General features: G+C 43.4%; 1 protein-coding gene across 1 annotated transcript in view; it reads left to right on the top strand.

The window, feature by feature from the left end:
- dpydb (dihydropyrimidine dehydrogenase b) overlaps nucleotides 1-15724 on the top strand; it is a 128836-nt gene that overhangs the window by 89813 nt on the left and 23299 nt on the right. The window contains 1 exon segment of the mRNA XM_042328655.1: nucleotides 13940-14023. Within this exon segment, the coding sequence (XP_042184589.1) occupies nucleotides 13940-14023 (84 nt within the window).

Raw genomic sequence — 15724 nt, forward strand, 5'->3', positions numbered from 1 at the left:
AGATAAAGAGAGGGAGAGAGGGAGAGAGAGAGAGAGAAAGAGAACAAGCGAGAGATGGGGGAGAGAGATTGAGAGGGGGAGAGAACGAGGGAGAGAGTAAGGGAGAGTGAGAGGGACTAAATCATAGAGAGAGAGAGAAGAGAGAGAGGATGTGAGGGAGAGAGAGAGATAAAGAGAGGGAGAGAGAGAGAGAGAAGAGAGAGTATGTGAGAGAGAGAGAGAGAGAGATAAAGAGAGGGAGAGAGGGAGAGAGGGAGAGAGAGAGAGAGGAGAGAGTATGTGAGAGAGAGAGAGATATAAAGAGAGGGAGAGAGGGAGAGAGAGAGAGAAGAGAGAGAGTATGTGAGAGAGAGAGAGAGAGAGAGAGAGAGAGAGAGAGAAAGAGAGAGAGAGAGAGATAAAGAGAGGGAGAGAGGGAGAGAGAAGAGAGAGAGTATGTGAGAAAGAGAGATAAAGAGAGGGAGAGAGGGAGAGAGAAGAGAGAGAGTATGTGTGAGAGAGAGAGAGAGAGAGAGATAAAGAGAGGGAGAGAGGGAGAGAGAAGAGAGAGAGTATGTGAGAGAGAGAGAGAGATAAAGAGAGGGAGAGAGGGAGAGAGAAGAGAGAGAGTATGTGAGAGAGAGAGAGATAAAGAGAGGGAGAGAGGGAGAGAGAGAGAGAGAGTATGTGAGAGAGAGAGAGAGAGATAAAGAGAGGGAGAGAGGGAGAGAGAAGAGAGAGAGTATGTGAGAGAGAGAGATAAAGAGAGGGAGAGAGGGAGAGAGAGAGAGAGAGAGAGAGAGAATGTGAGAGAGATAAAGAGAGAGAGAGAGAAGAGAGAGAGTATGTGAGAGAGAGAGAGAAGAGAGAGAGTATGTGAGAGAGAGAGAGAGAGAGAGAGAGAGAGAGAGAGTATGTGAGAGAGAGAGAGAGAGAGAGAGAGAGAGAGAGAGAGAGAGAGAGTATGTGAGAGAGAGAGAGAAGAGAGAGAGTACGTGAGAGAGAGAGAGAGAGAGAGAGAGAGAGAGTATGTGAGAGAGAGAGAGAAGAGAGAGAGTATGTGAGAGAGAGAGAGAGAGAGAGAGAGAGAGAGAGAGAGAGAGAGAGAGAGAGAGAAGAGAGAGAGTATGTGAGAGAGAGAGAGAAGAGAGAGAGTACGTGAGAGAGAGAGAGAGAGAGAGAAGAGAGAGAGTATGTAAGAGAGATATAGAGAGAGAGAGAAGAGAGAGTGTATGTGAGAGAGAGAGAGATAGCCCTATTGAACTAATGGTTATTGATGTGAAACCTTGAAAAAGAAATGGAGAGCCTCACAATCTAGGAGCTCAGATGCAATAACTGAATACCAAAGTTTTGACAGCCAAGCTGTCTTCACCAGGGTATAGAGACAAACACTGCAGGTCTCTAGTTTATATAGACTTTAAAAGGACATTTTGTACATAATGTTGCCGCTACTGTCTCTTATGACCGAAAATAACTTCTGGAAATCAGGACTGAGATTACTCACCACGGGCAGGCAGAATCCTTTTTTCTTCCTTTAACGAGTCTGACTAGCCCGACGCAAATGATATACTGCTTTCTCGGGAACAGGCCCAGATCTCTGTGATTTGCGTGAAGAGGAGGCGATGTAAAAGGGGCCAGAGGGCAGGCTGCCTTCTGAGAATTCGTAAACAATTGAATAAACCCCCACTTCCTTCCATTCTGCTAGCAAACGTGCAATCTTTGGAAAGTAAAATCGATGACCTATGCGGAAGATTAAACTACCAACGGGACGTTCAAAACTGTAATATCTTATGTTTCAAGGAGTCGTGGCCGAACGACGGCACTATCAACATACAGCTGGCTGGTTATATGCTGTACAGGAAGAATATAACAGCGGTGTCTGGTAAGACAAAGGGCGGTGGACTATGTATTTTTGTAAATAACAGCTGGTGCATGATATGTAAGGAAGACTCAAGCTATTGCTCACCTGAGGTAGAGTATCTCATCTCAAGCTGTAGACCACACTATCTACCTAGAGAGTTTACATCTGTATTTTTCGTAGCTGTGTACATACCACCACAGACTGAGGCTGGCACTAAGACAGCATTGAATGAGCTGTATTCCGCTGTAAGCAAACAAGAAAACGCTCACCCAGAGGCGGCGCTCCTAGTAGCCGGGGACTTTAATGCAGGGAAACTTAAATCTGGTTTACCAAATTTCTATCAGCATGTTAAATGTGCAACCAGAGGGAAAGAATTCTGGAACACCTTTACTCCACACATAGAGATGCATACAAAGCTCTTCCTCGCCCTGCATTTGACAAATCTGACCATAATTCTATCCTCCTGATTCCTGCTTACAAGCAAAAATTTAAGCAGGAAGCACCAGTGACTAGATCCATAAAAAGTGGTCAGATGAAGCAGATGCTAAGCTACAGGACTGTTTTGCTAGCACAGACTGGAATATGTTTCGGGATTCATCCGATGGCATTGAGGAGTACACCACATCAGTCATTGGCTTCATCAATAAGCACATCGATGACATCGTCCCCACATTGCAGACTACAAAGAGAAGCACACCCGAGAGCTGCCCAGTGACACGAGCCTGCCAGATTAGCTAAACTACTTCTATGCTCGCTTTGAGGCAAATGACACTGAAACATGCATGAGAGCACCAGCTGTTCCGGAAGACTGTGTGATCACACTCTCTGCAGCTGATGTGAGTAAGACCTTTAAACAGGTCAAGATTCACAAGGCCGCAGGGTCAGACAGATTACCAGGACGTGTACTGCGAGCATGCGCTGACCTTCTGGCAAGTGTCTTCACTGACATTTTCAACCTCTCCCTGTCTGAGTCTGTAATACCAGCATGTTTCAAGCAGACCACCATAGTGCCTGTGCCCAAGAACACTAAAGTAACCTTCCTAAATGACTACTGACCAGTAGCACTCATGTCTGTAGCCATGAAGTGTTTTGAAAGACTGATCATGGCTCACATCAACACCATTATCCCAGAAACCCTAGACCCACTCCAATTTGCATACCGCACCAACATATCCACAGATGATACAATCTCTATTGCACTCCACACTGCCCTTTTCCACTTGGGCAATAGGAACACCTATCTAAGAATGCTATTAATTGACTACCTCTCAGCGTTCAACACTGTAGTGCCCTCAAAGCTCATCAATAAGCTAAGGACCCTGGGACTAAACACCTCTCTCTGCAACTGGATCCTGAACTTCCTGAAGGGCCGCCCCCAGGTGATAAAGGTAGGTAACAACACATCTGCCACACTGATCCTCAACACAGGGGCACCTCAGGGGTGCATGCTCAGTCCCCTCCCGTACTCCCTGTTCACTCAGGACTGCACGGCCAGGCATGACTCCAACACCATCCTTAAGTTTGCCGATAACACAACAGTGGTAGGCCTGACCACTGACAATGACGAGACAGCCTATAGGGAGGAGGTCAGAGACCTGGCCGTGTGGTGCCAGGACAACAACCTCTCACTCAAGGTGATCAAGACAAAGGAGATGATTGTGGACTACAGGAAAAAGAGGACCGAGCACGCCCCCATTCTCATCGACCGGGCTGCAGTGGAGCAGGTTGAGAGCTTCAAGTTCCTTAGTGTCCACATCATCAACAAACTAGCATGGTCCAAGCACACCAAGAAAGTTGTGAAGAGGGCACGACAAAACATATTCCCCTCAGGAGAGTGAAAAGATTTGGCATGGGTCCTCAGATCCTCAAAAGGTTATACAGCTGCACATTGAGAGCATCCTGACAGGTTACATCACTGCCATGTATGGCAACTGCTCGGTCTCCGACCTCAAGGCACTACAAAGGGTAGTGTGAACGGCCCAGTACATCACTGGGGCCAAGCTTCCTGCCATCCAGGACCTCTATACCAGGCGGTGTCAGAGGATGGCCCTAAAAATTGTCAAAGACTCCAGCCACCCTAGTCTTACACTATTCTCTCTGCTACCACACAGCAAGCAGTACCGGAGCGCCAAGTCTAGGTCCAAGAGGCTTCTAAACAGCTTCTACCTCCAAGCCATAAGATTCCTGAACATCTAATCAAATGGCTACCCAGACTATTTGCATCACCCCCCCCTTTTTACACCGCTGCTACTCTCTGTTATAATCTATGCATCGTCACTTTAATAACTCTGCCTAAATGTACATATTACCTCAACTGACCGGTGCCCCCCGCACATTGACTCTGTACCGGTACCCCCCTGTATATAGTCTCGCTATTGTTATTTTACTGCTGCTCTTTAATTACTTTTATTTCTTATTCTTATTATTCTTCGAGAGAGTAAGGAAGAGAGAGTAATAGTAACGGAGAGAGAGACAGAGAAAGAGAGATAAAGAGGGAGAGAGCGAGTAATGGAGAGAGGGAATAAATCATACAATGTTTTTTTCATTTCTTCTGTCGTTCCTTTGCTCTGTCACCTCACATAGCCCTATTGAACTCATGGTTATTGATGTGAAACCAACACTGTTGTGTTTGCATCAGGAAGCGCTAAAAACATTGTGATCATTGATAATACTAGTAGTAGTAGTGGCATAGTATTTCATTGCTAGGGAATGGTATTTACAGTTTATCTCAATCGCATACAAGCATTTTTTGGAACAATGTTTCAAACAGAGTTCATTTTTATCCAATGTAAAAAAAAAAAAACATAATTTTAGGGAGAGGGGAGGGAGAATTTGAGTGAGTGAGGGAGGGAGGGAGGGAGATGGAGAAAGATAAGTGAGAGAAGGGGAGGAAGAGAGTAAGGGAGAGAGTGAGGGGAGAGTGAGAGAGAAAGGAGAGAGATAGAGAGAGAGTAAGGGAGTGTAAGAAAGAGAAAGAAAGAAATCATAACAACAACAAAAAATGTTATTCATTTTCTCCTCCGATGTGGATGTTTGACTCTGAAATCTATCTTTTATTCTATCGTTCCTTCTCAGCTTTGCTCTGTCACCTCACATAGCCCTATTGAACTCGTGGTTATTGATGTGAAACCAACACTGTTGTGTTTGCATCAGGCATGCTAAATCCACTGTGGTGATTGATAATGGTAGTAGTAGTGGCACAGTATTTCATTGCTAGGGAATGGTGTTTGTGGCTCGATTCGGTCTTATGTAGCAAAATTTGAAATTGTGTTTTTTGGATAAAAGTACAGACTCGGAGCTAGAAAATGGTATATCATACACTACAGTTGAGGAACAATGGGAAAGTAATTCTGCTTTGAAAGTTAATAAACTTGTAACTTCACTTTTTATCTACATCCATTCAGCCTTTGCCCCGGATTCACATGAGGCATGTACCAAACAACCAACGATTTCAAGACTAAAGGCTGGTTTATATTATGTCTATTGACAGTTGTCGCAATGACATCAAATCAAATCAAATCAAATGTATTTATATAGCCCTTCGTACATCAGCTGATATCTCAAAGTGCTGTACAGAAACCCAGCCTAAAACCCCAAACAGCAAGCAATGCAGGTGTAGAAGCACGGTGGCTAGGAAAAACTCCCTAGAAAGGCCAAAACCTAGGAAGAAACCTAGAGAGGAACCAGGCTATGTGGGGTGGCCAGTCCTCTTCTGGCTGTGCGGGTGGAGATTATAACAGAACATGGCCAAGATGTTCAAATGTTCATAACTGACCAGCATGGTCGAATAATAATAAGGCAGAACAGTTGAAACTGGAGCAGCAGCACAGCCAGGTGGACTGGGGACAGCAAGGAGTCATCATGTCAGCCAGTCCTGGGGTATGGTCCTAGGGCTCAGGTCCTCTGAGAGAGAGAAAGAAAGAGAGAAAGAGAGAATTAGAGAGAGCACATGTGGGGTGGCCAGTCCTCTTCTGGCTGTGCTGGGTGGAGATTATAACAGAACATGGCCAAGATGTTCAAATGTTCATAAATGACCAGCATGGTCGAATAATAATAAGGCAGAACAGTTGAAACTGGAGCAGCAGCACGGCCAGGTGGACTGGGGACCGCAAGGAGTCATCATGTCAGGTAGTCCTGGGGCATGGTCCTAGGGCTCAGGGCATCCGAGAGAGCGAAAGAAAGAGAGAAAGAGAGAATTAGAGAAAGCACACTTAAATTCACACAGGACACCGAATAGGACAGGAGAAGTACTCCAGATATAACAAACTGACCCTAGCCCCCCGACACATAAACTACTGCAGCATAAATACTGGAGGCTGAGACAGGAGGGGTCAGGAGACACTGTGGACCCATCCGAGGACACCCCCGGACAGGGCCAAACAGGAAGGATACAACCCCACCCACTTTGCCAAAGCACAGCCCCCACACCACTAGAGGGATATCTTCAACCACCAACTTACCATCCTGAGACAAGGCTGAGTATAGCTCACAAAGATCTCCGCCATGGCACAACCCAAGGGGGGGCGCCAACCCAGACAGGATGACCACATCAGTGAATCAACCCACTCAAGTGATGCACCCCTCCTATGGACGGTATGAAAAAGCCCCAGTAAGCCAGTGACTCAGCCCCTGTAATAGGGTTAGAGGCAGAGAATCCCAGTGGAAAGAGGGGAACCGGCCAGGCAGAGACAGCAAGGGCGGTTCGTTGCTCCAGAGCCTTTCCGTTCACCTTCACACTCCTGGGCCAGATTACACTCAATCATATGACCCACTGAAGAGATAAGTCTTCAGTAAAGACTTAAAGGTTGTGACCGAGTTTGTGTCTCTGACATGGGTAGGCAGACCATTCCATAAAAATGGAGCTCTATAGGAGAAAGCCCTGCCTCCAGCTGTTGCTTAGAAATTCTAGGGACAATTAGGAGGCCTGCGTCTTGTGACCGTAGCGTACGTGTAGGTATGTACGGCAGGACCAAATCAGAGAGATAGGTAGGTGCAAGCCCATGTAATGCTTTGTAGGTTAGCAGTAAAACCTTGAAATCAGCCCTTGCTTTGACAGGAAGCCAGTGTAGGGAGGCTAGCACTGGAGTAATATGATCAAGAACATTCTATTGTCGTCTGACATCAAACGTATCGTTGTCCTTATGAAAAAGTATAAATACATGACATCAATAGCCTGGTGGTCCAAAATAGCATAACTAGTGTATTGTAACACCAATGAACTCTATTAATGAATGTAGTACTGTATATGTCAACCTAGCAAACCATGCAACTAAAAGCAACATTCTAAACTATCTTTGGGTTCGTTTCAAGCTTGTTAGCTAACTAGCTAATGTTAAGTTAGCTGGCTTGCCAGTTCAAATAATGACCATATCATATAGCTGACAACATCTTCACTTTCACTCATTTGCCTTCATTATTACAGGAAAATAAACTCACAAAAGATCAGTATTTACAAGTTAATGGCGAGCCAATTACAGAAAATAATTTATGGTTGTGAGTGTGACGAAACAAAAGCAGGACATTCTTCCGGAGAATTTTTTGAACTTGGATACTGTCTGGCCTAATGTTATATCCTAATTTGACTTTGGTGCAGGTCATATTCTTCACATTACTGTCTCTGGTAAACACATACTACATCAAATAAAATCTAAGTTTATTTGTCACATGCACAGGATACAGAAGGTGTAGTGAACTGGTTACTTGCATAGTGGAGTCTTTTGTTTAAACATGTAGCTAGCTAGCTAGCTAAAGAATGAACCATAATCCCAACTCATAACGTTACTACATTGCATGAATCTGCAGGTAGCTAACCAACCAGGTTCAATCCAGGTTCAATCCCCAGTTTACAATTGGCTCGTTCATCCCCGTCCTCTCCCCTGTAACTATTCCCCAGGTCGTTGCTGTAAATGAGAACGTGTTTTCAGTCAATTTACTTGGTAAAATAACGGTAAAATAAAAAATTAAAATGTTAGCTAGCTAGATAGCTAGCTAAATAATTAACCATAATCCCAACTCATAACATTACTACCCTGCATGAATCTGCAGGTAGCTTACCAATGTTAGCGAGCTAATATTAGGCTGACTAGTAATGCAAATGGCTCTGAGATACGAATAATATTAATACACAGTTCATACACATAACATTATTTAGCGAGCCAGCCAGCTAACAGTATGCTTTAATTACTTAAAATGAAAACAAATTTCTGACAAAATTAGAAATGTATAATATCTGAAAATGTAGCTAGCTAGACTATCTTCCATGGCTGGACACCTCTTCCTCTCTGTCACGGATACCATGGTAGTCCTTAGTTTGAAGATATAATCTGGAGACAGGTTTCATACAACAGCCTTCTGTGTTCTCTTTCCGAATCCCTCTGCATATTTGCAATCAAACGCCACAATTTTCTCCATCTCCTTAGCTATCATACTCTATTTCCACCGGGCGTCCACTGATTTCAAAACTTGGTCCTTCAGAAAGTTTAGAGCAACACTTATGCAGTTCTACTACGTGATATATATTTTTTTCAACGCTGCGTTAGAAAGGATTACCTACACATACTGACCAGCTCATGTTATAAACAAAGCGTGCTACATGGCTGACCAATCTGACCTCATCTCTTGGCATGTCCAGCCCATCCATTATCTCTGCCAATCATGGCTAGCGGGAAGGTTCCTGACTTTTTCCGTGACTAAACCAACTAGGCTCGCAATTTAACAATTGTAATTTGTATTTACAGATTGCATACAAGTTTCTTGTTAAGGCACATGATAGTTCACATGTTCCAGAATGTATTTCTGACAAAAAACGCATTTAGATTTATTTTTTAACGTTATGTTCAAATGCCTCTCATGTGAAGTGATGACTTGCGACATACGCCTAGTTTCCTGAAACGACACGAGTCACATTGTAATGTGTGCACTGGGAGTCGGGAAGAAAGTTCTGTGAGCGAATCATTTCATAAATAAATGAAAACATAATACAAAACAAACACGAACAACGCACAGACATGAAACTGAAACAGAAACAATTACGGCTGGGGAAGAAACCAAAGGGAGTGACATATATAAGGAAGATAATCAGTGAAGTGATGGAGTCCAGGTGAGTCTAATGACATGCAGGTGCACATAACGATGGTGACAGGTGTGCGCCATAACGAGCAGCCTAGTGACATAGAGGCCGGAGAGGTAGCACACTTGACACACATTTACAGTTTTTCTCAATCTCATTAAAGCATTTTTTGGAACAATGTTGACAATTTTCAAACAGAGTTCACAAGACATAGAACTCTGTGGCCTTTGGCAAAACAGTAAATGCGTTTTCAAAATGATGTTGATTTCTCTCAATATAAATACATTCATCAAAACCATATAATATAATAAAAATTGCAAGTACATTAATCGAAAGAACAAGATTGGTTGTCTTAACAAGATTAACACAACCGATCACTCAATCAATCAATCAAATGTTCTTTTTACATCAGCAGTTGTCACAAAGTGCTTATACAGAAACAGCAAGCAATACAGATGTAGATGCACCATACTTATCTCTTCAGTCCAAGCAGACCAAACAGAAAGTTAGTGTGTCTTTTGATTTTGCAGTCACTAAATAATTATGATCAAAATTGGAAGTACAACTATCCCAAGGTGCAGAATTATGGTCAATTACGCTTCTTTAATGCATATTTCACCAAACACTTTCATACAAATCAAATATTATTCCTGCACATTGATTGCAGGATTCATTCATCAGTATCATCACAATCCAATTCTATGTATTCAATACAAAGGCTGGTTTGCACATTTTTTGTAGGCTTTCCACATTTTGTTTTACGTTACAGCCTTATTCTATCAATATACACACAATACCCCATAATGACAAAGCAAAAACAGGATTTCTCTGTACTTTGCTCCATTCATCTTTCCCCCAATCCTGACAAGTCTCCCTGTCTCTGCCACTGAAAAACATCCCTACAGCATGATGCTGCCACCACCATGCTTCACCGTTGTCACGACTTCCGCCAAGGTCGGTCCCTCTCCTTGTTCGGGCGGCGTTTGGTGGTCGGCGTCACCGGCCTTCTAGCCATCGCCGATCCACTCTTCATTTTCCATTTGTTTTGTCTTTGTTTTACACACCTGGTCTCAATTCCCCAATTACATGTTTATTATGTAACCCTCTGTTTTCCTCATGGTTTTTGGGCGTGATTGTTTTATGTATGTTTGGTCCGTTATTGTGGGCTTGGTATTACGACATGTTATTGGAATATTTGAGTAAAGTTACTTGTGTTACGCATCTCTGCTGTCCTGTGCCAGACTCCTCTGCACCAGCTACACCTAGACTATTACAACCGTAGGGATGGTTCCAGGTTTTCTCCAGACGTGGCGCTTAGCATTCAGGCCAAAGAGTTCAATTCTTGGATTCATCAGACCAGAGAATCTTGTTTCTCACGGTCTGATAGACTTTACGTGCCTTTTGGCAAACTCCAAGCGGGCTGTCATTTGCCTTTTACTCAGGAGTGGCTTTCATCTGGTCACTCTACCATAAAAGCCTGATTAGTGGAGTGCTGCAGAGATGGTAGTCCTTCTGTAAGGTTCTCCCATATTCACAGAAGAACCCTGGAGCTCTGTCAGAGTGACCAAGGGGTTCTTTGTCACCTCCCTGACCAAGGCCCTTCTCCCCCAATTGCTCAATTTGGATGGACAGCTAGCTCTAGGAAGAGTCTTGGTGGTTCCTAACTTCTTCCATTTAAGAATGATGGATGGCCACTGTGTTTTTGGGGACCTTCAATGCTGCAGACAGTTTTTGGTACCCTTCCGCAGATCTGTACCTCGGCACAATCCTGTCTCGGAGCTCTATGGACAATTCCTTCAACCTCATGGCTTAGTTTTTGCTCTGACATGCACTGTCAACTGTGGGACCTTATATAGACAGGTGTGTGCCTTTCCAAATAATATCCAATTAATTGAATTTACCACAGGTGGACTCCAATCAAGTTGTAGAAACATCTCAAGGATGATCAATGGAAACAGGATGCACCTGAGCTCAATTTTGAGTCTCACAGCAGAGGGTCGGAATACTTATGTAAATAATGTATTTCTGTTTTTGCAAACATTTCTAAAAACCTGTTTTCACTTTTTCGTTTAGGTTGTATTGTGTGTAGATTGATGAGGAATTGTTTAATTTAATACATTTTAGAATAAGGCTGTAACGTAACAATATGTGGAAAAAGTCAAGGGATCTAAATACTTTCCGAAGGCACTGTACATGCCTTAATCCACACCTAAGTAAAGCTTAGAAGGTCACAGTGTTGAATCTGATGACTTAGGAGTAACCCAACTTCAATCTCTGCATGCCCCCAATATTATAAAAAATGCAAACAATTAGACAGTCCCCAATGCCTAGATCTTTCCATATATTGTACATAGTGTGATACTGACGGGGTGATTTAGAATTTTGTGCAGTAGCATTTACTGATACTACTGCACTGGAAACAGAGAACATAATTTCACACGTTTCTCTTCTGGTGAAAACAATGTGTTTATATTCTGTGAACCAAATACTTAACAGTGAATTTTGTGTTCACCGAGAACATTTGTATTTCAAGTTTTGCTAAATGTGGTCTAAGATATGCAAGTCAGGTACTAAGGCAAGATCAGAAGTTCTGAAAATGTATTTGAGCATTTGATCATCGCCGTTCCGTTGTACGTCTCAACACAGATCCAACAATAGCTTGTATGTTGATTGAGAAAAACTGTAACGGATGGATCCCCTCCAACATGGGACTGTTAGCTAGCTATAAAGCACTTGACATCCTACAGAGGTGAGTTATGCCTATCATGGCCAGACTCTTACTCCTGGTGAGGCTTGTTGCTAACCACTAGAGCTTATGGTCTGGTAAGGGGCTGTACTGTTGCCAGCAGGCCTCAAACAGATATTCTCCAACAAGACTTACTCAAACTGTCTTTCAGCTTTGAGTTTCTCCAACTGAAGAGGCCTTTATTAATGTCAGCCTTGAATTCATTCAAAAATGCTTTTTATTTTCCCAGATGAATTGTCTATCAAAGCAGCCTTGATGTGATAACATTTTCGATAGTGAGGGCTAGTTTAGCTTTGATCAAGCTGGGGTACTTAAACTCTGTCGAAGTTAACGTCAGCCCTAATAAATGAGCTCTGTGTGTGTGTGTGTGTGTGTGTGTGTGTGTGTGTGTGTGTGTGTGTGTGCGTGCGTGCGTGCGTGCGTGCGTGTTGAGGCCTCTGGCTCTGAAGTGGAGCGTATCTGCAGTGCCCTGAGAGGTTCACAGGCAGAATGAGATACACCTGCTCTCACTGACAAACATAAACAGACACACACACACACAGCGTCCATCATTCTGGACAGCTTAAACTTAATGCGTAAATATGAAGAGCAGTGAATCGGAGCCTTTCAGAGAACTCAACGTAGATGTACTGTGTGACACCAGACAGTAGGGCTCACTTGTGCCAATGGGGAAACGTTTGTTAATTCAGTGGTAACTGTCTTTGTACGCCAAGGTCATATGTGAGCAGGACCAAGGCAGTCGTTGTACTCCCTGACGAAGACGAGTTCTAAAATCTTGATTTCCATTCGACATGCCATACAAATAAAAGCATTTTAATGATACGAGGAGTGCCTTGGTCCTCTTTGTTTTTTGATGACCAATTAACCCCTTTTACCAAAGAGCACTTTCTATCTCCCAAGCCATACTATTGTGCACCCTAGCAGCGCTTCCCTTCCTTCTATTGTCTTGGTTATTAGAATGTTGATGTCTAGTGTTTAGCACTATCCAAGGCTGTCTGATGCCATTTACATTGACTGGCGCAATCAGGTGAGCTCACGGCCACAGGATTGTACTAACTAGTCAATATTAATGACTTAGTGTATGTGGAAATGTTAGGGATGGCAGGCGATCAAATGATGCAGATATGCTTGTCTTTCACACAATTCTTTTTGGCATGAGCAAGTCCATAAGAACAGTCAATATTTTATGTTTGCCTGAACGATGACCCACAGGTATGCAGACTTTGTTACTCATTGCCCTCCGTTTTCGAAAATATGCCCTCCCCACAGAGAAAGATGAAAGCACGCTTTTGGGAAATCCGCCAGCCCCTTTTAGGAAACCTGTCCTCTCTCCTCTGCTTTTTGGCTCAATACATTCCCCTCTCCCATCCATTTAGCTTAATTAACCATGGAGTTTAGTTTGAGGTCCATACGACCAACATGCCCCCTCCACCTCTCCTGAAAGCTGACTATGATAAATAGCTATATCCAGCTATCCAACCACTCTCTCCCCCTTCTCCTTTAGAATGGCTAAAACCCTTATTATTCATTCTTGCTCTCTAATGGCTGTCAGTTGTGAGGAAGGCCATAGATTGTGGTGGCCTGACATTCTGCAGGCATGCTGGATGGGACTGAGAAATAAGGGGTCTCTGGAAATCGTCCCGATGCTTCCGCCATTTTGATTCATTGTCAGAACGCTTCTCCACAGTGTAATTGCCTGTTGAATGCCTTATTTCTTACTATCCTTCCTCCCATGAACCACCGCTACCCATTTCTCCTCTCCCATCCCATCCACCAGCACCATTATTTTATAGCTTCTTTGACGTGTCAACAACAAGTTTCCACAGCTATTTTAAGAGTGTTTTTTTAAAGGTGTTAGGCACTCGTTTTCCCTTTGCAATGCTCGGTTCGCATCTCAGTTGAGTCTGTCTTTGAAATGTGTTTTTCTGCGGTATCCCCGTGCTCATGCATGCAGTGTTTTTATTTCTGTCGCCATTGATACTAATGTAGATGTGTCGTGTCGGTTCTTTACTTGTCTCTTTGCAGATGGCATGACAGGTACTTGAGAACTGTTATGTTCGGTAGTCATCATTTATGCTATGCGAAGATTTTAACATGTCACAGTAAAATGTACTCAAAACAACTCTTGGGAACCGAGCTGGGATGTTCCCTTGTTTCCTTTTATCACAGAGAAATCACATCGGGGAGAACCCTAATCTCCACTCTTAAGTCGAATTGTCACTGAATGTCCCATTGACATCGATGCAGACACAGCTGATGGTTGTGTGTGTGTTTTTCTGTCTAGGACTCCGGGGCGGATGCACTGGAGCTCAACCTTTCCTGTCCCCATGGAATGGGAGAAAGGGGCATGGGACTGGCCTGTGGACAGGTATCTACCATCACACTGACACACACACTCCACCAGTGTCACACACTCTGGCAAAACCATTTCATTACTTAGACCTTTAAATTCCTCGTGGAACACGGCTGAACCACATCCAACCCTTTCTGTCCTGGGTCGATCATTCGCCATTCTTTAATATGCACTCAATACACATAGCCAATTGCTTTGAAAATGCAATTTTGTTACACCCCAAAAATATTTCTTACAGAATTCCACTTTAGATTCAGAGAAACACTCTGACGAATACATACACTCATCTTGTAATAAAACCTTAAAAGTTACAGATTAAAACGATTTAAACAAATGTGTCAAAATCCCCACAATGGGCCTTAACCAAAAAAATCCAATCACTACCACAAATGTAGCACTTGGTGGCTTTTCTAACAGCAATGCTGCGATTTGACTTGATTTCCTCCATCTGCCGCCTTCTTACCCTGGCAGTTTACGATCGCCAGGAGACTTGGGCCTGTTTCCCTTTAAACACGAGACAGAACCATTGTGCCCCCTGCAGTGCTCATAAATTATGATGAGCACTGCAGGGGGCACCGCACTGTGTGTGGATCCCCCCTCTGTAAGGACACAAGGCTAATCACAGGCCTCTGCCTCCTGGCAGGTAACCTCTGCGTGAACTAAAGCAAGGAAATAGCATTTAATCACACCGACGGTGGCCACACACGGATAGGCGCAGAGAGAGAGGGAGACACACACACACACACACACACACACAGGATGACATCTTTTTCAGATTCTAAGACAATGCAAGGGAAATGATTTAATGACACATAAGCATGGGATTACGGCTGCTTGCTGGTACATCTTCCAGGAATGCTAACAATAAGCTTTGACCTCCCAGCACAAAAGCTATGCTACAGAAACTAACCACAGGGAATGACCTATTAAAAACCTACCATCTGAAAACAGAGCTCACTGCTGGAGGTGGCACCAATGTAAGATCTTACAAAGACTAGAACCACAATTATATCATTACGCTGGCTAGGCCTGTGGATGTTATTAAGACTACAACATACAGTTGAAGTCGGAAGTTTACATACTTTTAGGTTGGAGTCATTAATACTTGTTTTTCAACCACTCCACAACTTTCTTGTTAACAAACTGTAGTTTTGGCGAGTCGGTTAGGACATCTACTTTATGGATGACACAAGTCATTTTTCCAACAATTGTTTACAGGCAGATAATTTCACTTATAATCCACTGTATCACAATTCAAGGCCTACCTTCAAACTCAGTGCCTTTTTGCTTGACATCATGGGAAAATCAAAAGAAATCAGCCAAGACCTCAGAAAAAGAATTGTGGACCTCCACAAGTCTGGTTCATCCTTGGGAGCAATTTCCAAACGCCTGAAGGTACCACGTTAATCTGTACAAACAATAATACGCAAGTATAAACACCATGGGACCATGCAGCCATCATACCACTCAGGAAGGAGACACATTCTGTCTCCTAGAGATTAACGTACTTTGGTGCGAAAAGTGCAAATCAATCCCAGAACAACAGCAAAGGACCTTGTGAAGATGCTGGAGGAAACAGGTACAAAATTATCTATATCCACAGTAAAACGAGTCCTATATTGACATAACCTGAAAGGCTGCTCCGCAAGAAAGAAGCCTCTGCTCCAAAACCAGTGCTCCAAAAAGCCAGACTACGGTTTGCAACTGCACATGGGG

This window comes from Oncorhynchus tshawytscha, linkage group LG10, assembly GCF_018296145.1.
Source record: "Oncorhynchus tshawytscha isolate Ot180627B linkage group LG10, Otsh_v2.0, whole genome shotgun sequence".
Taxonomy (NCBI): domain Eukaryota; kingdom Metazoa; phylum Chordata; class Actinopteri; order Salmoniformes; family Salmonidae; genus Oncorhynchus; species Oncorhynchus tshawytscha.